The sequence below is a fragment of the Paroedura picta genome, chromosome 5, assembly GCF_049243985.1.
Source record: "Paroedura picta isolate Pp20150507F chromosome 5, Ppicta_v3.0, whole genome shotgun sequence".
In the NCBI taxonomy this organism is placed as follows: Eukaryota; Metazoa; Chordata; class Lepidosauria; order Squamata; family Gekkonidae; genus Paroedura; species Paroedura picta.
Genome location: NC_135373.1, coordinates 9,074,671 through 9,102,024, shown reverse-complemented (window position 1 = coordinate 9,102,024; position 27,354 = coordinate 9,074,671). Strand labels below are relative to the sequence as shown.

Genomic DNA, 27,354 nt, shown 5'->3' with positions numbered 1-27,354 from the left:
GGAGGGGAGGGGACGGGACGGATTTGACCCCGATCTCCACCCACTACCCCTCGCTGGCTGATTGCCCCCAATCCATGATGAGCAGGACGCCGAAGAACGGTCGAGCATTTTATTAATTGTAGAGAGGGAAACAAAATCGGGGGTATATACACGCACACGCACAAAAAAAAAAAAAAAATCCAACATATGTAAAAGGACGTGCCACTAATGGAGGTCAGAAGGGGGTGGTGTGTGTTAGGAGGTGCGTGGTTAGGACACACCCTCTTGCCCCAGTGCAAGTAGCACAAAGGTGGGAGCAGCAAACTGAAACTGAGACCGGGGGGGGGGGTAGGAGAGGACTCATCAAATCTATTCTGTACGGTCACATGATAGAAACGGGGCGTTCTCACTGGCTCACGACCACCCGCAGGATCTGAGCACCCAGTCTGAATCCCCCTCATATTCCCAGTGACTGAAGACACCCTCCTAAAAAAGAATCATCCCTGTTAGAGGGAGGGTGAAGCTGGAGCCCTCGGCTAAACCGAAGACAATCACCTACCTGCTTCTCCCAAAAAATGGTTTGTGTCCGAAAACCTGAGGCCTGAGTGTGGGGCTTGGGCCCACTACCCGAACCTGGATTCTCTTACAGGAGTCAGAATTCATGGCAGAGCCTCTTTGGCAGGAGGGGGAGCGGAAGAGGCTTTGCGTTGGGAGATTCATGAATGGTGCGGCGGCTGTGATGCCAGAGAGTTTAGTCGGCAGGAGACAGAATTAACTCTGGGGAGTGGGGCCTGCTGGGTTAGAGTTCAGCCAGCCAACGCAGCTCCATGCGCCTTTTCTGCACTCTCTCCAATCGACTGGGGTTCAGACCCTGAATGGAGAAACAGGCGGGGGTGTATGTCTGTCTTTGTGTGTGTGAGGGGGTCCTTACTGAACTGAAGGCAAGAGAGGGAGGTGCAGAAGCGTGCCTATTTCCAGCACTGCGCTGAAGTCTCATGCAACCTGTGGCCGGGACGCCAGAGGCCTGCGGAATGGGCGGAGGAGCAAACGTTCAATCCCGAGCGTGGCTTTTCTGGGTCGCTCTGCCTCTCTTGAGCGCCCCGATCGGGGGAGTAGAAAAGGGGGTCATTTGCAGTTATCCTGGTGAACAAACCAACCAAAAATCCCAAACCTGTCTAGATGGGAAAACCTGAATCTGCCTAGATGGGGAACAGGGAGGGACGGAGATTATATCAGCTGCCCAGGAAGGCCAGAGACGAGGGAACTAAGAGCAAAAGAGAGAGGGAGGCGGCGGCTGGATGATACCACCATGCAGATCGGGGTGGGGGGTGGGGGAAAGTCAGTCATAAACATGCGAGGAAGACTGAAGGGGGGGGGTATTCGGTCCAACGGCATCCAAGTTGAGGAGACGGCAGCGCCAGTTCCCAGAGCTCAAGCCAATGACAGCACTGTAGAGGGAGAGAATGAGACGAGGCGGTCAAAGAAAAAGCCAGATTTCACAAGCTATGAATCCGATGGTCCGCTGCCTCCTCGAACCGTCTTTTCGGGAGGCCTGCATTTCCCCTCGCACACAAAAGAATCCCCATACAGATGGCTCCTCAAGCGTAATCTCAGCGTTCAAAGACGCCCAATGTTGTATCAGAGGAAGCCAACCAGGAAAAAATGCTTCCGTAGGGCTGCTGGACATCAAAAGGTACCAAGCAGACCTTTTAAAGACCCCCCCTCCTCCCCCAGTGGAAAGAGCCAGGCCTGGAGTTCCGACAGTCATGAGAACCAAGGGCTGGCTTGCCTCTTGCGTGCTCATCACGGGAGGTGGCTCGCGTGAACGGATGAGTCACGGCAAGACCCAGCAGCGAGAACTCCCCGCCTGGCTCAAACAGAATCTATTTCAGCGGACCGTGTACTGGTGCGGCGAGATTATCATGTTATGTACGAGCATCTACAAACCGGGCTTGTCAAGTGACCGTGAACTCTAGAGCAGGGGTAGTCAACCTGTGGTCCTCCAGATGTCCATGGACTACAATTCCCAGGAGCCCCTGCCAGCAAATGCTGGCAGGGGCTCATGGGAATTGTAGTCCATGGACATCTGGAGGACCACAGGTTGACTACCCCTGCTTTAGAGCACCAGGGGAGAGGGGGAGCAGGGAACCGTTCCCAAATTAAGTGTCAAACGCTGTCAAAACTCAGTGAGAGATCGACAAAGAAGCTGGTACGGAAAGGTCCGCGTGCGTAACTGAAAAAAATATACTCATTCAACAGTGCCGATAATGGACAAATGGATTAATAGGTCGAGTTTCTGTGGCCCAAACACCAATTACGGTGAGAGAGTTATTAGGAAGTGGCGCACAGGAATATATAAAAGAGGACCCAGAACCATTTTTTGAAATGCTGGACTCAGTCTGCACATGGGCTCACCGTACGGATTGGCGGCACCTCTTCCCTTCCATTGTTCTCCTCCCTAAAAGCAACTCCTGGGAATATTTCACTCCCATGAAAATGTGCTGCTGCCGTTCTTCAGAGACCAGGGTCCTCGAGTGTCCTGCCCATCCCTCTAATATTCCAAAAGATGACTCTTTCATTTCCATTTTTCAAAGGCCTACAAGGTTGCTGACCCTCAGGGCAACCAAAGAGCCGACTGACCAGGGTAGGAATCTGCCACACACACCCCCAACCCCCCATGCCAGAGCTTCTAGGTCCGGAGACAACCCTCCCTGCCTGCATCCATGTCTTTACATTCAGCCACTCCGGCACTAACACTGATGGGCATGGCTTCCCCGTTCACCGAACACTCTAGGGAAGCCTTTGGGGTCGGCTCCTCTACTCTCGCGGCTTTCCCCTCCCCACAGATGAACTGGGGCAGCCAAAGCCTGGTAAAGAGAGCAGGAGGGACAGACTGGGCTTGGAAGAGTCACCCCCCCCCCTCCCAAATAGCTGCCTTCTAGGTTGACTGCAAGGAGGGAAGCCGTACCCAACTCACCGGACAGTGCCTCCTGGGCAAAATACTTGACATCCACATCAGGGTCCTGTGTTAGCTTCTCCAGCACTGGCTTCACTTCGTTCTGAAGGGTGCTGTGGGGGGGATAAGGGATGAGCAGAAGGCATGGCCCGATTTCTACAGTTCTCTCCCAAAGGCTTCAAATGCTGCCCCCTCCCTTCCCCTCTTGGCAACTGCATCCCATCACCAAAACAAAACAAAACAAGATGCAGGGCTGCTGCCCACGCAGGCCAGCCTGGCCAAATCCAGCCGATCCCGGCAATACCTGTTGTCCAAGATTGGTCCTATTTTTTGCAGTGATTTGGCCACGTTGAAGCGGACGTTGGCCACGGCGTCGCCTGCCATCCGCAGCACGGTGGGAAGCATGTGCTTGGTGGTGATCTCCTGCCCGCACACCTCTGACAGCACCTGGCGGGGAAAGGGAAGGGGCTCTTAAAAGCTGCCTCCGGCCGATTTATCCCACTGCCTTTGTTACGGAGGGCCTGGGTGAGAGTTGGCCGGGGAGCCATCAGAAAAGCCCCGGGGGTTAGTTATCCAGCAAGATGCCTCCGGGATTCCTCAATGGGAGGGTACAGCCAAACCTTCTCAGAAGACTTAGGGGAAAACCATTCAGGAACAGGAGCCAGAGTGGCAATAGGTGAATTTGCTGCCAACAGATGCTTCCCTTGAGAGGTCTCAGGAAGGCCAATGGGGAGGGGCCATCCAGGAAAGGTGAAATCTGCACCCTGAACAGGATTTGCCAGCAGGGAGGAGGGCCAGTTTGGACGATGGGACTGCTCAGTGCAGGAGGCTTGGCCTGTACTCAGCATGGCTGGATGCCTCTCCAAACATTACCTTCCTCTCCTGGTGCCCCATTTCTCAACCAGGCTAGATCAAGAAGGGAAGCCACGTTAAACCTGTCCTTAACACTAGAAAAGAGCAAGAATTCAGGAGTGCCTGAAAGTCTAACACAATTTGAGGCAGGGTGAGAAGTTTGGGGGAATCGCTGGTCACAGGTATCTGGAAAAGTCAGAAGGATCTGAAGAAGCAAGCAGTGGCTGGTGGAACACACCTGGCCACGAATTTGGTTAGTCTTTTGAGGTGGGTCTGGACTCTAGTTCTTTTCTACGCAGTCAATGAGTGATTTTATTTCATGAGAGGTCACCAGTGGCCAATCAGGTACCTCCATCTGAGTTGAACCTGGACGCTCAGAGAAGTTAGCCCCATCCTCACAGAATAAATTTCAGAAGCACTCATGCCAAAAGTCTGATGGAATTGTGTTCAAAGTTGCTTTGCCATAAAGTATCCAGAAATGAGTGCCCAGAATTATTTAGAATTATTAGCAACTGGAGCCTTTCTTTAAAATTGGCAGACAAAAACTCTCTCTAGTAATTGAAATGGTTGAAAGTTTCTACAGCTGGCTATGAGGTCTCGCAATTGTGGAACAATTAACGCTTCATGATGCATCTTTTCTGCTTTCTTTTCTTCAAATGGCAATAGAGGTCTTCTGATTTATTTACTCAGCTGGTCTAACCAGAGAAATTTCTTTCCCAATAACTGGGAGGCGCCACAGCTTAAGTTAAGGCAGACGTCCAAAATTTGACACCTAATGTTCCCTAGAAGCTGCAGAAAGAAGCAATATGACACATAACCAACTGTCTCTTATTCCTTTCCATGGCATGAGGCTGCCTGCCCTTCCAGGATGCAGAATGGTGCATTCTTAGGCACGGTGTCGGATGCCACCCACCCCTCCCCTCCCACCAACTCACATTGATGCAGAAAAGGGTGGTCATGCGGTGCAGGTAGTTGGGGTCATTGGACATGGCCAGCACTTTGGGGATGATGGTGGCGTGGGCCCAATCCTTGCCAAACTTCTCCACGAGCTTCTTGAGGTTGCTGGTCGCTGCCTCTCGGATGGCATAGACTGGGGGGGGGGGGGGAAGAGACACACACATAAGCAATTAGCTGGCTGCACAAGTTAAAGTCGAGAATGTAAGTCTGTGCCCAATGGGAACTCCTAAGGAATTTCTGCTTCTTCTGCCCCTTTAACAAGTCAAACGAAATTCACGGCAGGGTAAGAACTTCTGTGAGTCACTGCTTCACTTCTTTAGATACGGCTAGAATGCCAGAAATTAGCAGCAACACTCAAAAGATCCAACCCTGCCACAAATTTTGTTAGTCTTTAAGGCAGGGGTAGCAAATGCTGGCAGGGGCTCATGGGAATTGTAGTCCATGGACATCTGGAGGGCCGCAGTTTGACTACCCCTGCTTTAAGGTATAACGGCATTCTTCCGGAGAGTGCCTTAGGAAAGCAAGGACTGCCGTTTATGGTGCGTTATCTTGGTTCCCACCCTCTTGTTTCCAGTTTCTTGCAATTCAACTTTTGCATCATCCATGTCACGGCTTTCGCTGCTTATCGCAAAGTTTCTGAACCCCAATGGCTTAGAGCCTCAGCAAGAAAGCTGGACCATAAATGGATACAATCTGACATGGGGCAACTCCATTTGATCCAACCCTAAGAAACGCTTTGGGACTGCGGCAACCTTTAACCTTCACCAGCCCCCCCCCCCCCCGCAGAACTCCCAAGAAGGCAACAAGGAAAAAAAAGAATCTGTCCAATGGCTTAATCAAAATTTAAGCCATTGTACAGATTCTTTTTTTCCTTGTTGTGTTTTTGGGATCACCCACTTTCTTCTTTCCAGAACGCCAAGAAGGCAGCAGACTCCTGTTGGAAACCTGCCTATGGAACTCTTAGGGCAGTTCAGAATGGCTTTGTAACCGATTAGAACAGGGGTAGTCAAACTGCGGCCCTCCATATATCCATGGACTACAATCCCCATGAGCCCCTGCCAGCAAATGCTGGCAGGGGTTCATGAGAATTGTAGTCCATGGACATCTGGAGGACCGCAGTTTGACTACCCTTGGATTAGAAGGTTGTATGGCTCTATAAATCCTGCCTTTGTTATAAGGCTGGGGTTTGACCTTTAGCTGTCCTGTGCTGTGTGAGGGACTCCTAAGAATGTCACAGAATACTCTTCTCTCTCTGGCTTGTTAGCAGCCTTTGTATAAGACACCTGATTAGTTTCTTCTCATCACTAGACGTCAGGTTCAAGATGACCTGGCTCATCCTAGGGCTTGGGGTAGCTTGACTAATGACTTTCTGACTCACAGCCAGCAATTAGGGTATAAGATGCTTAGTTTTAGCTTTGCATCTCGTTTCAAGGCCTGACTAAGGTTCACTGTCTTCAGTGGTTCTCAACCTGGGGGTCGGGACAAGCAGCTTGGCAAAGGGGGGTGCCGTCCACACAACAGCCTTGCGAGGTAGATTGAGATAGAGCAGAAAAGAGCGAGATCGGCATGGTGGGACAAGAGGCAGAACTGAACTGAGAAACTCCGGAAAAAAACCAATTGATACAATTATGAACAATGGATCTTCATGCCACTGGACAGTTTCGGTTTAATTTCTGTGAAAGAGCCCTTGCATCATTTTATGGTTGGGGGGGGGCAACCACAACAGGAGGAACAGTATTAAAAGGGCACGGCATTAGGAAGGTTGAGAACCACTGACTGTTCAAGGCCCAGCGAATGGGAGCTCAGCCTGCTATTTTGGCAAACTCGATCACTGCTTCTTGAAATCTTCCTGAGAGCAAACCTCAATCTTGCAGGTTGTTTCTTTGTGATTTCTGCACACCTTGGGGCTCCTGGCCAGAGCCCCAAGCAGAGGTCTATAACATAAATATCTGGCACTGTCAAAACTGCATGGTTTGCCAAGGGAGAAGGCTTCTGTCAATTCAATCAGTATGCCAGCTGACACTTTCCTCCCTAGAACAGAAGTAAGAGGCAGGTTCCAGTTACCGACAGCTTCCGACTCTCCTCCTTCCGACTGTCTTTGGATTATTTCAGTCAGCCAGGCGTGTGAGTTTTTAAATTTAGGAGAAAAAGAAGAGTTGGTTCTTATATGGTGCTTTTCCCTACCCAAAGGAGACTCAAAGCGGCTTACAGTCGCCTTCCCATTCCTCTCCCCGCAACAGACACCCGGTGGGGTGGGGTGAGGCTGAGAGCCCTGATATCACTGCTCGGTCAGAACAGTTTTATCAGTGCCGTGGCAAGCCCAAGGTCACCCAGCTGGTTGCATGTGGGGGAGCGCAGAATCGAACCTGGCATGCCAGATTAGAAGTCCGCACTCCTAACCATTACACCAAACTGGCTCGCAAAAAAAAAAAAAACTTTAAAAACTGGCCTTAGAATATGACTTGAACCTTACAGTAAGAGTGCTGCTGGATCTGACAGTATTTCGGTGCCACTTGGACCACTAATTTGTAATCTGCTTTCCCCTGTGTACTATATTTATACTTAGGTGTTGGTCTGGAGCAACAGAGCCAAGTTTGATTCCAGGGGCACCTTTGAGATCAAAGTTTTATTCCGGATATAAGCTTTTGTGTGCATGCACACGACATCAGATACATCAGGTAGCTGAAGAAGTGTGTGAGTACATGAAAACTTATACCAGCCTTTTCCCCAAACCTTTGACCATGGAGGCAACCCTGAGAAAATTTTCAGGCTTTGAGGCATGTTGGAAGAGATGTCACCTGACCATGCCACCTGGAAGGGCTACAACTCCTTGCCAGGCCCCTCAACCACACCCCCGAACCCTGGAGTTCATCAAGGGCCAGAGCTTGCAAGATGACCAGTCAGGTAGAGAGTGAGTCATTTGCATGCAATTTGAGCTGATTTGCTGAGTCCTCTGTCTCTATTGGTGGCACGCTCCCAGAGAGAGCGGATCAGGTAGCGAGTGACCTGTCCTTTTGGAATGTATATGGCTTACTGATGCAGCATTTCAATTTGTTCCCAGCCATCTAGAGAGGAAGTTGTTTATTTGGGGAGAATTTTTCAAGTCTTTCGGCTATGCCAAAGCTGAACAACACAATCAGTCCGCTAACCCCAAACAACTGAAGGACGCCTTTGATCAGCGGACATCGCTTTGCTGAAAAGGCACGTGGACTTAATGCTCTCAACAGCCATGGAAACAAACTAGCCTCCTCGTCACATCGTTCTAAAACACTGCCATTAACCCAGGCTTAATTGCCCCAGAGGCTGGAAAAAAGCATATCTTCTTTTACAGCACAAAAGTGCAGTCTTTTTTTTTTTTACTCCTGCGCTAAAAGCATTGAATGAGTCAATGCTCTCTGCTGGAAAAAAAGTTTGCAACAAAACCACCTGACAAAAGAAGCTTTTAAAACACACGTTCAAGCTGTGGCTTTGCTGATTAAGCCTAAAAAAACAGTGGATATCTTCAGGACTTGGGTCCGGAGCCCAGGAACTACTTTAATGTACCCACAACCACTGACGTCTGGCCTCTCCTACAGGTAATTGTGCCAAATTTGCAAAAGCCAAAGCATTAGCCTTGCTCTTGCCAGCTGTTACCAGCCCAGATCTTGGGACCCCCTCCCCCCATGTTCCCCTGCCGGTGAGTTACCTATCTGGAAACAGAACCCTGCAAGTACAGCAACTGCGAATGGACCAGGGGGCAGTGGAGGGGGGACACACACAGCAGCAGAGGAAGCCAATGTCGATTTGAACCGACGCTTTACTGAGATCCTTACCGTGATCCACCAGCCACGCCATGCAGAGGGAGTTCAGCTTTTCGTCAAAGAATTCCACACCCTGGAGAGGGGAAAATGGCGAGGACTTCAGCGTGAACATCCAAGAGTGCCCAATGCAGGCACTCCCAATTAACTCCGGCTCAAATGGGGCAGCTTAAGGAAAAACCAGTGCTGCCGACACCCCTGGGAGACTGATGGAGTGCCCAGCACTCCAGGATACAAATGAGGCTGCCTTATGACAGGTAAATCCGCTGGTCGATTGCGGCCAGTCTTGTCTGTTCAGACCAGAAGTACCTCTCCAGGGTCTCAAGTAATGGCCATGCGCTGCATATGTTGACTTTTTTGTTTTGAAGAGACTAAACCTGGGACTTTCTGCATGTAAAGTAGAGGTAAACAGAGAGCTGGAAGGGAGACCCTCCAAGGGTTACCTAGTCCAACTCCTTGCACAAGGCAGGAAATTCACAACTACTCCCTTCCCAAAGTTCCACAACAACTTCAGGATCCCCGAGCCAATCTGCCTTAGAGGAAAACCCCTTCCTGACCCTGAAGTGGCGATCGATATTGCCACGGGCATGTTAATAAAGGGCCACGAGAGCCAAGCACCAGCGCATCCCTCCCTCTCCCCATCTACCTAAACGGTCCGCCACATAGCCGCAGCCTTAGTAATATATTCGCCAGAAGCAGCACAAGCTGGCCAGTTGTCATGAACCTGGATTCGTGCCGGTTTTGTTTCTCACAGCCTGGCAAAGCCAGACATTGTAAAACTGTAAATCTGTCTGCTGGCTCCATGACTCCCCTGCTTTCCTAGCGGGGCATTGTTATCTGCTTCCCTTATTGACTGCTCCTATGACCTTGTGTAGACGGTGCAGTCTCAACAGAAATGTAACTGCTGGGATCAAAGCTGAGCCATCTGGCCCACCTGGGAATTCTTGCACCTTTGGTGCCCTGTGCTCTCCCGCCGATTTGCCTATGCCCCCCCTCCCCTATTGACTGTGTACTATAATAAGCCTGAGATGTTTACTGTATCTTCGTAACTGCCAAGATCTTTGATCCGGAGATCTTGGCTTTCCAGCAACTCTGCACTTTCCATTCAATAAAGCTCTCCTTTGGATTTTCAACTGCCTGTTGGGTCTGGGATGTCTCTTTACCTCGGACTCTGCTTGCTGGGCTCAGCTTGATTCCTGACATCAGTCCTGTCTGTGCTTAAAAAGGATGTTCAGTCGCTTTGGCCTTGGAGCTCTCTCCGGCCACTTGGGACTCCGGCTTCTCAAGCCTGGTTTTGGCCACAGCCTGAAGAGTGCTTACCAGCTGCCCAGCCAGCAAGGGCATGTACTCGATGATGGCCAGGCGCACCCGCCATTTGGCATCTTCTGCCAGCTCCACAATGGCCGGCAGCAGGGACTGGGAAAGTTGCCGGATGCCGATCACTTCGTTCACGCAGTCCAGGTTGGAGATGATGTTGAGCCGGACTTCGGGGCACTGTGGGAGACAGGGGAGGTGGCTGAAATGGGTCTTGCTCTGCTGCGACGTCACACCTCGCCCCTCCACTTTTATTGATTCAGCATAAAAACAAAGAACTTGGGATCTTTCTCCCATCTAACCTGCCCTCTCTTCACGTCAAGGCCCAATCAAGTTAATGCTGACTAGATTAAAAGCCCAAGAGCCCTGCTGGATCAGATCAAGATCTAGTCTACCATCCTGTCTCACTCAGTGACAGGGCAAAGAGGCCAAGGCCTTCATAAGAACCTCAGAAGAGCCCTGCTGGGTCAGACCAGGAAGGGTCCAGGCTAGTCCAGCATCCTATCTCACACAGAGGCCAACCAGTTCCTCTGAAGGGCCAACAACAGGGCACAGAGGCTGAGGCTTTCATAAGAACCCAAGAAGAGTACTGGATCAGACCAGGGGTTCAAGTAGTCCAGCATCCTGTCTCAAACATAGGCCAACCAGTTCCTTTGGAGCTCTCATGGCAGGACATAGAGGCTGAGGCCTTCCCTTGGTGTTGTCTCCTGGCACTGAAATTCAGAGGGTAGCTGCCTCTGGACACGGAGGTTCCCACATTCATGAACTCAAGCAAGTCGGCATGGACAGAATTTAATTAACGAGGCTGATGGGATCTTGAAAAATCTTGGGGCCACCTCTGTACTGCTGGAACCAAACAACCCTGCCAAACTGAACAGGGATGACTCTACAAACGAAGCTACCCTGTACATAATCAGATCACTGGATAGCCTTGATCCCATCAGATCTCAGAAGCTAAGCAGGGCCGATTCTGGCTCATATCTGGATGGGAGGTTTCCAAGGTTCTGGGTGCTAATTTCTCCAAAGAACACAAGAGTCATGACGTAAAGGCAGGGAAGGCCAAGCCACCTCTGAACATCCATGGCCTGGCTGCCAGACAATCCTCGGATCTTTTAACGATACTACAGATGGCCTATGAGAAATCACTGGGCAAGAACAAGGCTACAAGGAAGGTATCCAAATGCTGCAAAGGAACCATGGCCCCCAAGAATGGAAGAGTGGTGGTGGTGGGAGGAGAGAAAGGACTCACCTCATCTTTGAGCTGAGCTAGGAAGAGCGGCAGGAGGTGCTCAATCGTGTTGTCCTTGCCCAAAATGGGTGACAGCCCCATGATCACAGATGCCAGAGCGGACTTGACGTGCTGGTTGGCATCCGACACCAGTTCCTAGAGGACACAAAGGAAGTGTTTTCAAAGAAGCCACAGGAGCTGGCTGTTTAGCACCTCCCCAGCTGCACTTAGCATGCCCAGCCAGTTTCTTGGCCCTCCACACAGCAAGCAAGAGAGGAGGAAGGAAGCACACACAATGGCTTTTGTGCCCTGCCACAGAAAGTTACAGAAAACCGTGAATCACTTACTCCTTCACTCATATTCAACACATGAAGACAATTCATATTCTGCAAATAAACACCAAGATCCATTTCCAGAATGCCTTTCAGTCACTAAACTAGGATTGGCTTTTTGAAGCCCTTTAAGAGTGGAATGGAAATTAAGAAGGCAAGAGAAGCCATGTTGCATCAGGCCAATGGCCAATCCAGTCCGACACTGTGTGTGTCAAACAGTAGCCAAAGCCCAGGTGCCATAGGGAGATCCCACAGAAGGGCCAGATCCCCAGACACCGTCCCCCAAACCCCAGGAATATAGAACATCACGTCCCAGACAGAGCATTCCATCTATACCTTGGGGCTAAGATCTACTGACGGACGTCTTAACTCCATGTGTTCATTCAATACTCTCCGGAAGCTATCTATGCTTGAAGACACTACAATCACTTCCTGCAGCGGTGAATTCCATGTGTTAACTATTCTTTGGATGAAGAAGCGATTCTTTTTACCTTGTCAAGGCTGGAGGATACAGGAGTTTACATATATGCAAAGAAAGACTGGTGGAGTGCCAGGAAGTCAGCTAAGTTTTCTGAAAGCTTTTGCAGCCCTTGATGTGACCAGAAGCTGGACTAGAACGTTTTCCTTCCCCTACCTCCTTTCTTCTCTGCTTGTTATGAAAAGTTCCCAGATTCAGTGGTGTTGTAAGCCATTAACACCTTTGCAAGACTGTGATGCAGAGGGTGAGCCAGAGGCGATAGGGACAGGTAAATGAGCTCACAAAGAAAGCTGCTGGATTGACACACACCTTGATGCAGGGCAGGATCTGGGTCATGATGACATTCTCACGGCAGTCCGGAGACAAGTTCTCGCAGAATTCTAAAAAGGAGAGGAGGGGAATGAGTCATCATGCTGGCAGTGCACAGCTAGCTGAAAAGAACGCAGTGGTGGACAACCAGGATCGACTCCAGATTGGTGCAGTCATTCAAATCCATGACTGGGCTCGTTAACCCACAATATACAGAACACACATGAAGCCCCCTCAACCCGAGTCAGACCTCTAGGCCTATTATGCATGTATCAGTTATCAATGCAGTCAGTTAGCCAACCCTTTTAAATTGTCCTTTTAAAAAACATTCCCATTTATGTATGTGCTGTGATACTGTGTTGGTTTTTCTCCAGTGATTATGCACCTTAAAAAGTTCCTATGGTAACTCTGGGATGGGGGGAGAATGAGAGTTCGAGGAGGGAATTCCATTGCTAGGCAATGTCATTCAAATTCCAACTAGCTTTGTCTGCAATCAGCATTTGAATTGTAACCAGTATCTTTAAGACAGAGAGTCTTGGTCTCCGGAAATCAAGCTACAAAGGTCTGATTTCTTGGGGAAATTGCTCTAAATTGGCTGCCAGAAAGCAATCCAGAATTAAGGCAAAGCCCCTTCTTTCCTAAGAAAAAGCCGCGCAGAACATCCAGGCTGTCCTCGGGCTATTACGGGCAATGGGAGACTGTTCATGTGATCGCTAACACTGAGGAAGCAGAAATCAGCAGCAGGCGCCTCGAGCCCCCCTCCCACCCACCCCCCATGGTCACTGATCAGAGGTAGAATTTTGTAGACTCAGGAGCATTCACAGAAGGAGAAAATGCTATAATATCACAGGGTAATTTCTACTAATTTACATAGCAATACAGTTGGCTTATGAGCCTCTTGTGGTGCAGGATGGTAAGGCAGCCAAACATGCTGTCTGAAGTTCTGACCATGAGGCTGGGAGTTCGATCCCAGCAGCCAGGTTAAGGTTGACTCAGCCTTCCATCCTTCTGAGGTCAGTAAAATAAGTACCCAGCTTGCTGGGGGGTAAAACGGTAATGACTGGGGAAGGCAAACCCCCCCCTTATTGAGTCTGCCATGAAAACGCTAGAGGGCGTCACCCCAAGGGTCAGACATGACTCAGTGCTTGCACAGGGGATACCTTTACCTTTACAGTTGGCTCAGTTGCCAGGGCAAATGGCATGTTCACATGATCACTGGCAGAACATCAGTGTGTTTGTTGTGGGGAGAGGAAAGGAAAGGTGTTTGTAAGCCATTTTGGGACCCCTTCGGGTAGTGAAAAGCAGGGTATAAAAAACCCAGCTCTTCTACTTCTTTCATGTTATCTTAGCAGTTCTATTTCAGGTGCCTGCATGCTCTACTCAAGCATACAGGCACCTGACTTTATTATCTGACTTCATACCCAGGGCAAAGTGTTCGTATTTGCACCAAACACAAGCAACTGTCTCTGGGGCTCCAGGTTATGCCATGCACAAGGCCTGACCATGAGAGTCTATGAGACCTCTGGAAGACCCTTTTCTTCCAGTCACCTTAGCATGCGTAGCCCACTGCCATAACTACTTATCTCCCCCCCACACCCTTCAACTCAAAGTTCCACTCCTGTCTTATGTTCTTCCTAACATGGAGAACCTGCAGGGTCAACAGGGACAGACTCTGAGCCACAGCTGAGACAGACCTTTGACCTTATGGGAGGCTGCAGCGCGCACTTCAGCTTCACAGTCTTTCATGAGGTTCTGGAAGGCTGGCACTAAGTCGGTCTTGGTGATTTCTGGTCCGACTGCTTTCTGAAGCTGTGGGAAAAGGAAAGGGAAGCTGCTTGGGGACTGTGAAAAGAAACTCGGTGCTGACTGACGCGGAGGCAAACACCATCTCACCCTCTGGAGGGAGGCCAAGCCGTCTATGCAGCTGTCCTCAAGCGTTGCCAGGTTACCAAAGACAGCCAACGCTTACCTCTGTGAACTTGTCAGCCACCATGTAACGGACCCTCCATGACTTGTCTTCTGCCGCTTGCCGTAGCGTCGGCATCACCAAGGACTCCAGGTCCTCCTGGGGCAGGAGTTGCGCGATGTTAACGCAGGCCTCCACGGCCAACAAGCGAACGGAGTCCTAACGCCGGGGACAAGACAGGAAATTAGGATGTTTTAAGTCACATAAAGCAGGAAATGCGCCCCCGGCCCCTCTTATTCTATCTCAGCCCTCTCGATGCCTGCCACCAGGCCTAGCTGTGACACGGACCTGCTCATCGGAGGCCAAGTTAGAAAACATGGGGATGATCTCGCTCTTGACGTGTTCCAGCTCCAAGACCTTTGCAAATTCGCCCAGCTTGGAGGCTGCGGCTCGCCTCACCATGGGGGTGTCATCCGAGCACAAATTCCGGAAATACCTGTGGAAAGAGCAACAGTTGGGAAACGCAAGCCCATCCGAGCACTGTTTCTGGCCTGCAGTCCTCCAAGACGGGACCTCCCCTCCACCCCTCGTCTTAAGACCCCTCACGTACTGCCGGAGCTCAGCTTTGACGGAACTGGAGACCCGAGGGTAGCAGACGCTGAAGAGGCCGCAGGCCGAGGTGCGGGAGGTGAACCAGTCACCGCCAGCCAGGCGCTTCACCAAGGGCACAAAGTGGGCCTCGAGGTCCGATGGAGAGTGTTCGTGGGAGGTGGCCCGCAGGGACTCCACGGCCTTGTCCCGCACCACCGTCTCCTCAACCGTGGCGAGGCTCTCGAGGGGAGGCTGCGGGAGAAAAGACAGATTGAGCAGGCCAAGAATGGGCAGGCACACGTTCTGCTGCTTGCCATGCCAAATGCCGACATCTGGCAAGTGGTTAACAGACCTCCTTGTGACAATTTGGGGATGACACCAAATTGGGAGTAGTGAATGCAGGGAAGGGCGGTGGCCAGGGGAGGCTTCCGTGAGGCCCTTGGGGCAGGCCCACCCGGAAGCCGGGGAATCGCCGAGGAGGGGGGAGGCCAGCGGGTGCCCTGGCCCCTTCAAAGCCCATCATTATGGACGGGCTTTGAAGCCTAGTGTCTATAATAAATAACAACATAACTATTCTTATATGCCACCTTCTGCTTGGCCCAGGCTGGCTCACAACAATATTTAATACAATCCTATCCTATTTCTTTATGATTTGCACATACAACCTTCCCTAGGCCGAGACCTCTTGTTGTAGTTTGGTTACCTGTGTGAGTTCAGTGTTTTGGGAGGGGCTGTGTCTCTGTGGGAACCAGCATGAAGAAGGTCCCAAGTTCAATCCCCAGCAATGACAGCCAAAGATCTCAGCTGGCCAACGCTGGGAATGAGCCATCATCGCACCCGACCTGAGAGCTTCTGCCACTCATGTTAGACACTGCTAAGCGACATGGATCATTGGTCCAAGCTGGTTATGGCAGCCACCCTGGCGCTGGTTATGGTTGCCACCCTGGCGCACAAACAGAAGGGTCTCTTCTTATCAGAGGCCGATGGCTTACCAGCAAGCAGTGGACATATTCAGGGCCCCCGACCAGAGCAGTGAAGGTTCCCAGCTGTTCGGCCAAAGCGAGGAGCACTTCGTCTTCATCGTAGATGGTGTCTGCAGGGACACAAGAGAGATGGGGATTGAAGACGTTCGTGACCAGGAAGAACAGCGTCTGAGTTCACAGGAATCTCTGGGCCATGTAGCTTATGCCATGTCATGCCCTAGCTGGGGGGGGGGGTTGGAATGGAGTGAATGTTGAGTGACAGGAGACTTCTAAGTGGGGTGCAGGCAGAAGAATTGGGGGTGGAGAGGAGAGAGAAGACAGAGAAATAGAAACAAGCGAGAAGATGGCATCAGAGCACAACAATGGTTTCGAGAGGGAAAGTGCCTGTTTATCATGTTTTTACAGTATTAAGACTACATTAAACTATAAAGAGTATAACAGTTTCTTTATTCCCTGAAGGAGTCACAAAGCAGCTTACAAACACCTTTCCTTTCCTCTCCTAACAGACACCCTATGGCAGGGGTAGTCAAACTGCGGCCCTCCAGATGTCCATGGACTACAATTCCCAGGAGCCACCTGCCAGCGAACGCTGGCAGGGGGCTCCTGGGAATTGTAGTCCATGGACATCTGGAGGGCCGCAGTTTGACTATCCCTACCCTATGGGGTAGGGTGGGACTGAGAGAGCCCCAAGAGAACTGCTCTGCAGAACAGCTCTCTATGAGAATTGCTCTGTGAGTAAGTCCCCCAGCTGGCTGTACGGGGAGGAGTGGGGAATCAAACCCGGTTCTCCAGATCAGAGTCTGCCACTCTTTAACCGCTACACCGTGCTGGCTGCCAGTTGAGTAGGAAGTCTGATTTGCAGGCCATATTTGAGCTGCTAATCAAACATTATTTCCAGGTACTGGGAATGCTCATAAATAACCAGCACGTCTTCGTAGCATTTAGTACAAAGTGTTTTTTCCCCAAAAGTCTCGATGTCATCATCGTTAAACCAAAGACAGTAGCCCAACGGCGAGGTCCTTAGGGCCCAGGGTTCCAGCAAAAGTCCTGGAGGCGTTCCATAAATCTATCTAAGGGACCGCCTGTTTGAATACGTCCCCTGCAGGACGCTACAGCCAATCAACTGGTTATCCCCAGCCCCAAAGAGGTTTGGCTGGCCTCAACCAGGGTCAGGGCCTTTTCGTCCCTGGCCCCTGCATGTTGGAATGAGCTCCCAGAGAACATCAGGGCTCTGACGGAGCTAACACAGTTCCGCAGGGCCTGCAAGACAGCTCTTCTGCTAGGCTTATGGTTGAGGCTGGTCTGCCTGAGAGAGCAGAGCATCTCATGAGCCTCCCTGACCAGACAAGATTTCCTTCTGTATCTTGCCATTACGGCAAAGTCTCTGCAATTGTCTAATGCTAGCTTTAGTCATTCGGTAATGTTGAACTATTTATGTGTTTTATAGTTTTAGCAGGATAATATGATAATGTGCATTTTCCACAATGTTATATACCACCCCGAGGTGACAGGCTCACGAGGGGCAGCTTATACATTTAAGTAATAAATAAATCAGGTTGCCCTAAGCAAAAAGTTTTCTGTGTTGCTCTGCCCCCTGCCTGCAACCAGTCACATGCTTTGTCCCGTTCCCGCCTGCCCCAGGCCGTGGATGGATCTCTGGGCGGCACGCAAATGTGTTTCGCCTCTTCATAGATAGCTCAGGCTGTTTATTTTATGTTATTTTCAGTCTTTTCCAAGGAGAAACAATCGTTTCTCAGCGGCCCGGCGAGGGAAAGTCAGTTTGAGGCAGTGCAAATGGCACGGCACACCATGCGCCGCACCCTGCTGGCCCCAGCAAACGGGCTGAATATCAAAATGCCAGATTCCTCAGCTGGAGCACAAATTCTACGGATGACGGTTGTGCCATTAATTGGAGAAGCTGGCACACACGATTTGGGGTGGCTAATTGAACCGTGGGGATGCGGTGGGAATAACCAGGGCACGTACTGAACGTACGAAAGATCCACTAGCTTATCGGAGTCTGTCTCTCTTTGTTTATGTAATGGGAAAAGCCTATACTGGTAGCTGGGAGTTTGAGACCACGCCATCTTTTAAAGTGACAAATCTAGAGAGGTTTATTAGAGGCTCTCACTGCTGTTGGGGGTGTGAGTTACGAAAGGAATGATCATGGCACCTCCGGCAACTGGACTTCCTGCTGCTAGCTTATAGGGCAAATATGCCCTGTGTTTCTTTCTGTGCACCAGTCTCCTGCAGCGCACCTAGTAAATCCTTTACTGAAGCGGATGCTGAATAATTCCTATGTTTGTCTCTTTATTTCATCGATAACCCGCCCTTCTTCCCGTTGGGGGTCCAAAGTGGCTTCTGACGCTCTTGCCCCACTCCATTTTGTCTCGACAACAGCACTGTGTGAGGCAGGTTAGGCTCCGAGGTAGTGACTGGGCCAAGGTCACCCGGCAAGCCTCCGCGACATAGTCGGAATTCGAGCCTGGGTCTCCCAGGTTTTTGCCTGATGTTCTGACCACTACACCGACCTGCCTCTCTGATGTTGCCATGAGATCAAGAGAGAACTTCCTCCTGCAATCCTTTGGGGATTGTACACCTTCATTGCTAAACCGAAAAGGGAACGAAAACCCAACCTTAAACAAAGTCAGTGGTCAATAATATTAAATAATGCACTCTTATCTTAAACCAATTATGAAGTATAGCTGGGTGGCCAAGGGAAATCTGTTTGGTTGGGGGAGCTTGATCTGTTTAGCCTGGAGAGGAGACGACTGAGAGGGGTTCTGATAGCCATCTTCAAGTATTTAAAAGGCTTCCATGTAGAGGATGGAGCAGAGTTGTTCTCTCTTGCCCCAGAAAGACGGACTAGAACCAATGGATGAAATTAATTCAAAAGAAATTCCGTCTAAACATCCGGAAGAAGTTCCTGACAATTAGAGCGGTTTCTCAGTGGAACAGGCTTCCTCGGGAGGTGGTGGGCTCTCCGTCTTTGCCAATTTTAAAACAGAGGCTGGATAACCATCTGATGGAGGATGATTCTGTGAAGGCTCAAGGGGGTGGCAGGTTACAGTGGGTGAACAATAGGGTGGGGAGTGTCCTGCATAGTGGACTAGATGACCCATGAGGTCCCTTCCAACTCTATTATTCTCTGATTCTATGGTGTAGCCCGAACAAATACTGCCATAGTGTCTCTCTTTGGAGCCCTATCTTCTAAGAGATGTAATATCTAGGAACATGACTCTCAGCTATTGTTTCCCTCTGCATAGAGAGTGTATCTCATGTGTGTCAGAAAAAAGCTACACCAAACAGATTTCCCAAGAAAGACCCGGTTGGGTTGAAATGCGTTTGTGATCTGATCATGTGCAGTTAGATCTGTATTGTACCCATTCATAGCAAGGCTATGCTTATTTACACTCAGCACACACAACCTGTCAATCTGGACATCGCACCTGGACCCTTTACTATGATTTCATTTAATGTCGGAAGTGAGGATTCGGCACAGAGATTTAGGGTAAGGTACTGATGGCAAAACAAATTCAAATGGAGATTTTAGGATGAGAGACTTAATGTAAAACAGAAGAGTTGCAGACCCTAGACCAGCCTTTCTCAACTTTTTTACCACTGAAAACCCCCTGAAACACTGTTCAGGCTTCGAGAAAGTGCTGCAATCATGCAGAATACATTTTTGAAGCAAAGCTGTGAACACACCCAACTGGGGCCCCTCCCCTTCCCACCCCCTCCAGACCCATTACTGGCCATTTTGAGGGGAGTGGGTGGGTTTACATGCCCATATATAGTCGTATCACCTGGTAAATGGTTAACAAGTTTTTAAAATATATAAAACTAGCTGCAAAGCCCATTCCTAAGAACAGGCCTTCAAAGGGCCCCCTCACCTGGCCCCTAGCCAGGCAGCTTAAGGTGGCTTTGGACTGCAGTTCCAAGCCAGGGACAGGCAGGGGCTGGGAGGCCCTCGTTAGCACGCCTTCCACCACAACCTTTTGCCCAGGGCCCTCTCCTCTTACTTGCTGCTGGCTCCAGGCACTGAGGTGTCTGAGAGCAAAGAGGCTAGAGTCCAGGGACGGAGGGCGGGAGCTGCAGGGGCAGGGCCAATCAGGGCAAAGCTGGCTGCATCCTTATTGGCCCTATTCCAACTTGGACAGCTAGACATGTCCCACCCCCTAGGCTGTTTCATAAATATATAGAGGAATAACCATGGATAAGGATTAATCAACTCCCACTTGTTCAGGAAACCCTTCCAGGGCTGCCAAGAAACCCCAGGGTTTCAGCAAACTCTGGTTGACAAAGCCTGGCCTAGCCTCTACTCCTGCAGCACACAACAGTTCTAGATACTTTAAGTTACCTGTGAGGAAAGGTAAGAGCTCGCTGCGCGTTCGCTCCACCCCCAGGGCCAGTGCGATAGTGGAGAGTTTCTTGATGCTGTTTAGACGAAGCTGCGTAAAAGAAGAGACAATTTAAAAGATTTAGAAAGGGAGAGGAAGGGAAAGTGAACTTGCTTGCCTTGAGTCTAAAAGATGGAGCTTAACACATCAGATCACAAATCCCAGGTTTCTGAGCTCGACAGATTCGTTTTAGGTCCTCTCATGGACACTCTTAGCATCCCATCAGCCTTCATTCTCACGCTTAGGTATACAAGCTATGTCAAATGTGGCAGCCGTCTCCCCCTTTATGAAAACGACTTGCTACGAGAACCGCGGCTGGTTTATGCTGCCAGATTTATCTACACAACAACAGAGAGAAATTAAGTGATAGCATACGGACCGACTGCAGACAAGGTTGTATATATGAAATGCTGACAGCCACATCTGTCGCTGGAGATACTAAAAGGTGAAGCGTCACCCTTGGAAGTTATCTGCATACACAACAGCGTATCCAGCATTCACCAACTTCCACTGGAAAAGACCTGTCAGGAATGCAGCCTGCACCCTCCAGAAAATCAGACTTTATCTAAAGCTCCCCCGGTGACCTGCTCCGTTATTGCAAGAAGAGCACGTGCAGGAATGGCAGGATCTCAAATTACAGTATTTGCTGACATATAAGACTACTTTTCACCCCTGAAAAACATGCCTCCAAGTGGGGGGGGGGTCGTCCTATATGCCGGGTGCACTTCAGTTGGGATAGACATAGCTGCCCATAGTACTGTAATGTAATGTAACAAACTCTATATTCTGAGTGGAAATGTGGGGGGTCGTCTTATACGCCCAGTTGTCTTATACGCCGGCAAATACGGTAACTCTGGGGCATAACGAACAACCTGGACCAAAAACAGATAATGGCAAAGGCATTTCAGTCAGACATCAGTCCAAGCAGCAGGTTGTACAGGTGACAACCAAATCTGCGTGTTCCAGAACCAAATCTGTGTGTTCCAGAACCACTGCTGCAGCAGTGCAGATCCTTTACACTGATCTGGGCTATGGCTTCTAATAATCAAGGAGGCATTAGTTCTCCATTCAACAAACAACAGGCACAATCCATTCTGGTACCTTCAGCTACAATCCAATGGGGGCACTTACTTGGGAATAAACCCAGCTGAACACAGTGGGACACAAACACATAGAGAGATGGAGAGAGAGAGAGAAAGAGAAGGAAAGAGAGAAAGAGGAGAGAGACTCAGGAGAGAAAGAGAGAGGGAAAGAAAGAGAGAAGGAAAGAGAGAGATAAAATGAAAGAGAAAGAAAGAGATTAGGAGGGGGGAGAGAGAGAGGGAGGGAGAGAGAGAGAGAGAGAGAGAGAGAGAGAGAGAGGGAGGAGAGAGAAAGAGAGGAGAAAAAAAAGGAAAGCCAAACAGAAAGGGAGGTGTACAGTGTAAATATGTCAGACACAAAAGCAAAATGCAACACTGTTGTCAGGGAAAATCCAGATTCATTTTGTTGGGGAGCTATTAACATAAACATGCATTTTGAACAAGCTGAAATATAAAGTAACTGATGATGAAGATATCAGCTGTTATTTTATATTTATTTAAAACATAAGAATGGCTCATGATGCTTTGGAGATTCATCAGCTGATGTAGAAATTCAAAGCCTGAACCCCCACAAAGATAAAAGGATTTTGTTAGTACACTGCCAATCGTTCACAGCTTTGTGCCTCTGTTATTGGTGTCAATTTTATATTTCTTGCTGAAGCTGACGCTTGTTACTTAATGATAACAATGCTTGAAATGCTTCGTTTGAAGAAGAAAACTGGCAATTGGAACTTTTATGTTTGGGATGCCATTCTTTATGGACAATTTCAGCGCCCAAGTGTTACGTGATAGACACACTGCGGAGAAATGAAAATCATTATATGCATTATATTTCCAAATGAAATCATTATATGCAGTATGGGGAATGTTTTAACATCTCTACTCAATATATACCGAGCCTCTTGTGGCACAGAGCGGTAATGCAGCAGACATACAGTCTGAAGCTCTGCCCATGAGGCTGAGAGTTCGATCCCAGCAGCCGGCTCAAAGTTGACTCAGCCTTCCATCCTTCCGAGGTCGGTAAAATGAGTACTCAGTTTGCTGGGGGGTCAACGGTAATGACTGGGGAAGGCTGACTCCAGGCACTGGAGAACTAATGCTTCCTTGATTATTAGAAGCCATAGCCCAGATCAGTGTAAAGGATCTGCACCCCGTATTGAGTCTGCCATGAAAACACTAAAGCAGTGGTCCCCAACCTTTTTATCACCGGGGACCACTCAACGTCTTTTACTGAGGCCCGGTGGGGAGGCGTAGTTTACTCCTCTACTCTCAACCACTGCCCTAACGCTCTCTGATCGCTATGGTAATGCTTAAATGTCCCTTCAAAATAAGATACAGACACGCCACAACAATGAAGTGTGTTGTAAATGGCTGGGGGGGATGAAGTAAAGGGCCAGGGGGCGGGGGGGGGAGAGGGCGTCCTTCGGGGCCCACCTCCAATTAGTCGAAGGACCACATGTGGTCCACGGCCAACAGGTTGGGGATCGCTAAGCTAGAGGGCATCACCCCAAGGGTCAGACATGACTCGGTGCTTGCACAGGGGATACCTTTACCTTTACCTTACTCAATATATAATAGTGTGGCTGTCAGGTTCATTCTCTAGCTCCTAATGAGAGGAATTTGGATTTTGCCTAACACGGTGTTGCATTTTGCTTTTGTGTCTAATGCAGGTGGCCTAAGCATCAGAGGTGTCCCACAAATGTTTTGATGTCCAAGTGGGAGATTTTGCATCACCCAAATCACGGTACTAACAAGATTTACCAAGAAGACGGATCAAGAAGGAGAGCTGCGGCAGTTCTGCCTCCAGGAATACCTTAAAGACTATTGTTTGCAGCAGGGGAAGAGGGCAGCAACTCACAAGACCTCCTATTTTGCCACAAATTTTGTCAGCCTAAGGTGCTACCGAACGCTTGCTCTTTCCTAAGTCTCCCCAAAACACACTGGAACTAAATCTTCATTCAGCTGGGGCTCAAGACATGTGGCTTTAGAAGATAAATTCGCATAAGCCCATGGTTCTCTTAATGCACTTCTATGCCGAGGCAGCCAAATTGTGACTTTCCAGATTTCTATGGACTACATTTCCCATGTGCTTGCAGGGACTCGTGGGAATTGTAGTCCAGGGATATCCAGAGAACCACAGTTTGGCCACCCCTGATATATGCCCACATACTGCTAAAAAAATTATTGCTTTTGGCCCACGGAGAGTATTGTCTGTGGGCATTTGGCCACTGATGCAAATGAGGGCTTCCGCCAGCCAAGGAACTAACCAATCAAAGGAACATGTTAAGGTCCAACCAGATTGCTCTGCTTAGAGCCAATCCGATTGCTCTGCTTAGAGCCAATCAGAGGCAGCTGCGGGCTGCCTGAAAGGTATAAAAGTGCATGAGTTTGCCTGTATTTCTCTGTTCAGTGTTTGGAGTTTGTTGCTGGAGTTCCTAAATAAAAAGAGCTGTTCTGAAGAATTGGACTCTGTGTTCAATGAACCCGCAGACTTAATAGAGAGAATGAGAGACAAGAACATGTTAAAAGCTTTCTTCGGTGGGTTGCCCAAAGATGACTTGTGATTCGCCAAAGGTGTGCATGTACACAACCTTTTTAAAAATCAAGGTTTAAGCTTGATGCACCCGTCTCTTTTTCTCTCTCTTGCTCTCACAAGGTGACTAACCACCTTAAAACTCTTCAAACCAGGAATGCAACACACTGCGATGGGAGCAGCTATACAGGTGTATTCCAAGCTCAGACACACCAAGTCCCACCCTGTCCCGCTCCCCTTGCTGTGCCACTGGGCCGACCAGCCGAGCAAGTTCCAGTTTTACCCTGATTTGCCCTTATAGTGACAGGCTTGTGAACAGACCCCTAGGGCAGGGTTAGCGAAGCAGGGAATCAACAGGGGCTAACAAATAAGGTCCGGCAGATAGTTTGGCTTATTTCTGTAGAACAGTGGTTCTCAACCTGGGGGTCGGGACCCCTTTGGGGGTTGAACAACCTTTTCACAGGTGTTGCGGCAGGGCAAGCAGTTTGGCCGGGGAAGGGAGGCGCCATCCACACAACAGCCTTGTGGGGTAGATCGAGATAGAGCGTTCGTCTGTCTGGAGCAGTGGAAAAGAGTGAGATCGGCATGGTGGGACAAGAGGCAGAACTGAACTGAGAAACCCTGGGGGAAAAAACAATTTATCTACAATCACGCACAATGGATCTTCATGCCATTGATCAGTTTTGGTGTAACTTCTGTGAAAGAACGCTTCCATCATGTTATGGTTGGGGCTCACCACAACATGAGGAACTGGATTAAAGGGTCGCGGCATTAGGAAGGTTGAGAACCACTGCTGTAGAAGATCAGCTCGGCCCGGCATACTAATGCACAAGACTTGCTGCCTAAATCGCTTAAGGCGGCCACCCCCATGCTGTGAGAGGTTTAGCAGTGCTGAGATTCACATGCTATGAAATACTCTTCTGATAATCTCTTAGAAGCCTTTTTTAATATTACTTGTACAGTATGCGTAACGGACACAGGCGCCACTTCACAGGGCCTTCATCAAGAAAGGGAGAGGACTCTGCCTCCCAGGCACATGCAATTTAAATGCCACAACAGGGAAAAGACAGGACGGAAAAGCAAGGGGCAGACGTGACCAAATGCAGTGCTGCTGGGTTACAATCCAGACAAAGCCAGAAACGCATCACATTTTTAATTCAGAATTCTCAAGCGCCAAAACAGAGACCAAACACATTTGTGCATAAGCCTCATGGTCATCTGACAGAAATGCTGATTTTATGGACTTAGGCAGATTGGGAGTGGGTGGGCAGGAAGGGATGGGCCAGTGTTTGTCTCTTGTGGCCCTTCCTTGCAAACCCAGGGTAGCCAGTGCAGCTGTTGGAGTGTGGGTCCGCACTAGTTGAAGTTTCTGGATCAGGGATAAGGGTAGGCCCATGGAGAGCGAGTGGCAGAAATTAAGCCTAGAGGTGACTGTTGCCAGGATCACTGTGGATAGGTGTTTTGGGTCCAAAAAAGGCACCAGTGGCTAAGCTTGACAGAGGTGGAAGAACACTGGCCGAGCAATGCACGCCATCCAGGTAGGGCAGTCTAGAGCTCCTGTGGCAGCAAAAGTCAACACAAAATTTCCCACCAAGTCCTGAAGTGGGCTCTGTCTAGCAAAACCTTCCATTAGAATTAATTTGGCAGTTCTTTAAGGCAAACCTGGAGAAATGTTCTCTGGCTCTAGAGTTAGCCCTTAGATTTAGAAGCCATACTCATTGTTTAGCCTTCAGTTCCTGTGAATGATCAACTGTTTCTCATATTTGCATTAAAGCCATGACAGGGTTATTGTAGCATATTGATAAACACCAGGGGTTATCAAGGCGGCCATCACCACTGCAAAGCCAAGCCTAACTTCTTCCCAATTTCTCATAATTTCATTATTCCTTTTAAGAGTTCCATTTATTGCCATATTAAAAGGCAGTACAAGAAGCAACTGATCCCTCCATCCCTACTGAGTGGCATAAAAGTAGTGAGAAAAAACCTCTTGCACCTTTTTTATGCCACATACAACAGGAAATAATAAACTTGTTTCCACTACGGTGGATCAGTAAGAGACAAAGCACCAAAATCCCTGTAGTTTCCTGGTGCCACCATGACATTTCTAGGTGACCTGGGTCTTGTCTAGCTTTGCCTTGAGGCGTTCCTGGTCTATTCTGGGCTTACTATCAGTCAGGTTTCATTAAATCATGCTGCTGGATGCCATCCAGCCCCAAGCACAATCCCCTTGCAGGACTGATTCCACAATGCTATTTGCCACAAATTAGGAACACTAATATCAGGGCTCTCTCAGACTCACCCCCCCTCAACAGGGTGTCTGTTGCGGGGAGAGGAAAGGGAAGGCGAATGTAAGCCGCTTTGAAAATCCTTTGGGTAGAGATAAGCGGCATATAAGTACTCTTTTTCTTCTAAATCGTTTCACAATTTTAGACTACAGTAGAGGCAAAAACTAACACTGAGAAGATGCTGGCTTCCCTGTTCGATTGTCCACTAGCAACATCATATGACCCCTCCTTAGGCAGAAATCCATCTTAATAAGAGGTGCAAACATAAGGTTTTTGCAATTGGCCTAGTGGAATTTTAAAAATAAATTATCTTTAATTACTTCATATTTTAACCTTTGTTGTCAGCTGCCCTGAGCCCTGTTGGGAAATGGCAGTGTAAAAGGCTAAAAGTAAGCAATCCTCCATAGGGCAGGACATCTCGGAGGGTCATATCACCTGGCTCAGGGGTAGTCAAACTGCAGTCCTCCAGATGCCCATAGACTACAATTCCCATGAGCGAACGCTGGCAGGGGCTCATGGGAATTGTAGTCCATGGACATCTGGAGGACCGCAGTTTGACTACCCCTTGCAAGCATCACGAAGCCAAGCCCTGTGGAGCTCCCAACTGGCTCCGAAGCAGGACCATTATCCCTTCCGCCATGTAAACCCAAACGAACGGGGACTCGGCCCAAAGCATCCTAGCCAAGAAAGAACAAGAGGGGCCAGGACCCCCCCCCCGCCCACAAAAGGCTTTCCTTTGATTGGTCAGCTCGCTTCTGTGTAACAAATGGACTCGGCCCCGCCCAATCGGAAGCACCCTTTCACGAATGGGACAAAAGAGAAGAACGCGGCGACCACTCTAAGGTTCTGCAGGACCGAGGAAATAGGCCGCCCGGCCAATCACACGGCGTCTCTCTTAGCAAGAACGAGGTCAAAAAATACAGAGCCTTCCATTAGCCAACACCCTACTCCTCGTTTCCTCCGAATGAAAACCACTGCAACCAATCAAGTGCGGCCTCTCAGGGCTCAAGGGGGAACTGGCGCATGAGAGACCATCGCTGATTGGCCGCTATGCCGGGCAGCCGTATTTCGGGCCTTTACGACCCGCTTCGCCCACAGCCGCTATCCTTCAGTAGGCAGTGAAGGGCCCGCGGTCAGCGCCGGTACCTGAACGTCCTCGTTCCGCAGCTCGTCGATTAGCACAGCAATAGGGTACAGCGAGTCATCTCCGTCGGCGGCCGCCATTTTAGCTCCCGGCTCCGATTCTGAAGGGTGCGCGGGGTTCACGCTGAAGCCTTCCAGGGGCGGTCCGGATGCCATTGGATGACCGGAATGTGACTCCAGGCCGCTTGTGTAATTCATTGGTCCGTTTTGGGGTTTCTTACTAATCCCG

General features: G+C 49.5%; 1 protein-coding gene across 1 annotated transcript; it reads right to left on the bottom strand.

The window, feature by feature from the left end:
* Positions 1-95: 95 nt before the first annotated feature.
* LOC143837011 (uncharacterized) lies at positions 96-27,337 on the bottom strand. The gene is made up of 15 exons (XM_077336405.1): positions 27,129-27,337; positions 20,043-20,133; positions 15,692-15,792; positions 14,719-14,951; positions 14,457-14,604; positions 14,172-14,327; positions 13,897-14,011; positions 12,203-12,273; positions 11,105-11,239; positions 9,862-10,035; positions 8,557-8,617; positions 4,723-4,877; positions 3,240-3,382; positions 2,957-3,048; positions 96-1,427 (listed from the first exon to the last, which is right to left on the bottom strand). The coding sequence occupies exons 1-15, from the start codon at positions 27,321-27,323 to the stop codon at positions 1,411-1,413; spliced, it is 1,887 nt and encodes a 628-aa protein (XP_077192520.1). The 5' UTR covers positions 27,324-27,337; the 3' UTR covers positions 96-1,410.
* Between the last annotated feature and the right edge of the window lie 17 nt (positions 27,338-27,354).

What these genes read in the sequence shown, in the direction of transcription:
- LOC143837011 (XM_077336405.1), bottom strand. Translation starts at nt 27,323, where the DNA reads ATGAATTACACAAGCGGCCTGGAGTCACATTCCGGTCATCCAATGGCA. An exon ending in TAGCTCAGCTCAAAGATGAG is followed by an intron (nt 10,036 to 11,104) that starts GTGAGTCCTTTC and finishes TGTCTCCCACAG; the next exon opens with TGCCCCGAAGTCCGGCTCAA. An exon ending in GGACCAATCTTGGACAACAG is followed by an intron (nt 3,049 to 3,239) that starts GTATTGCCGGGA and finishes TCCCCCCCACAG; the next exon opens with CACCCTTCAGAACGAAGTGA.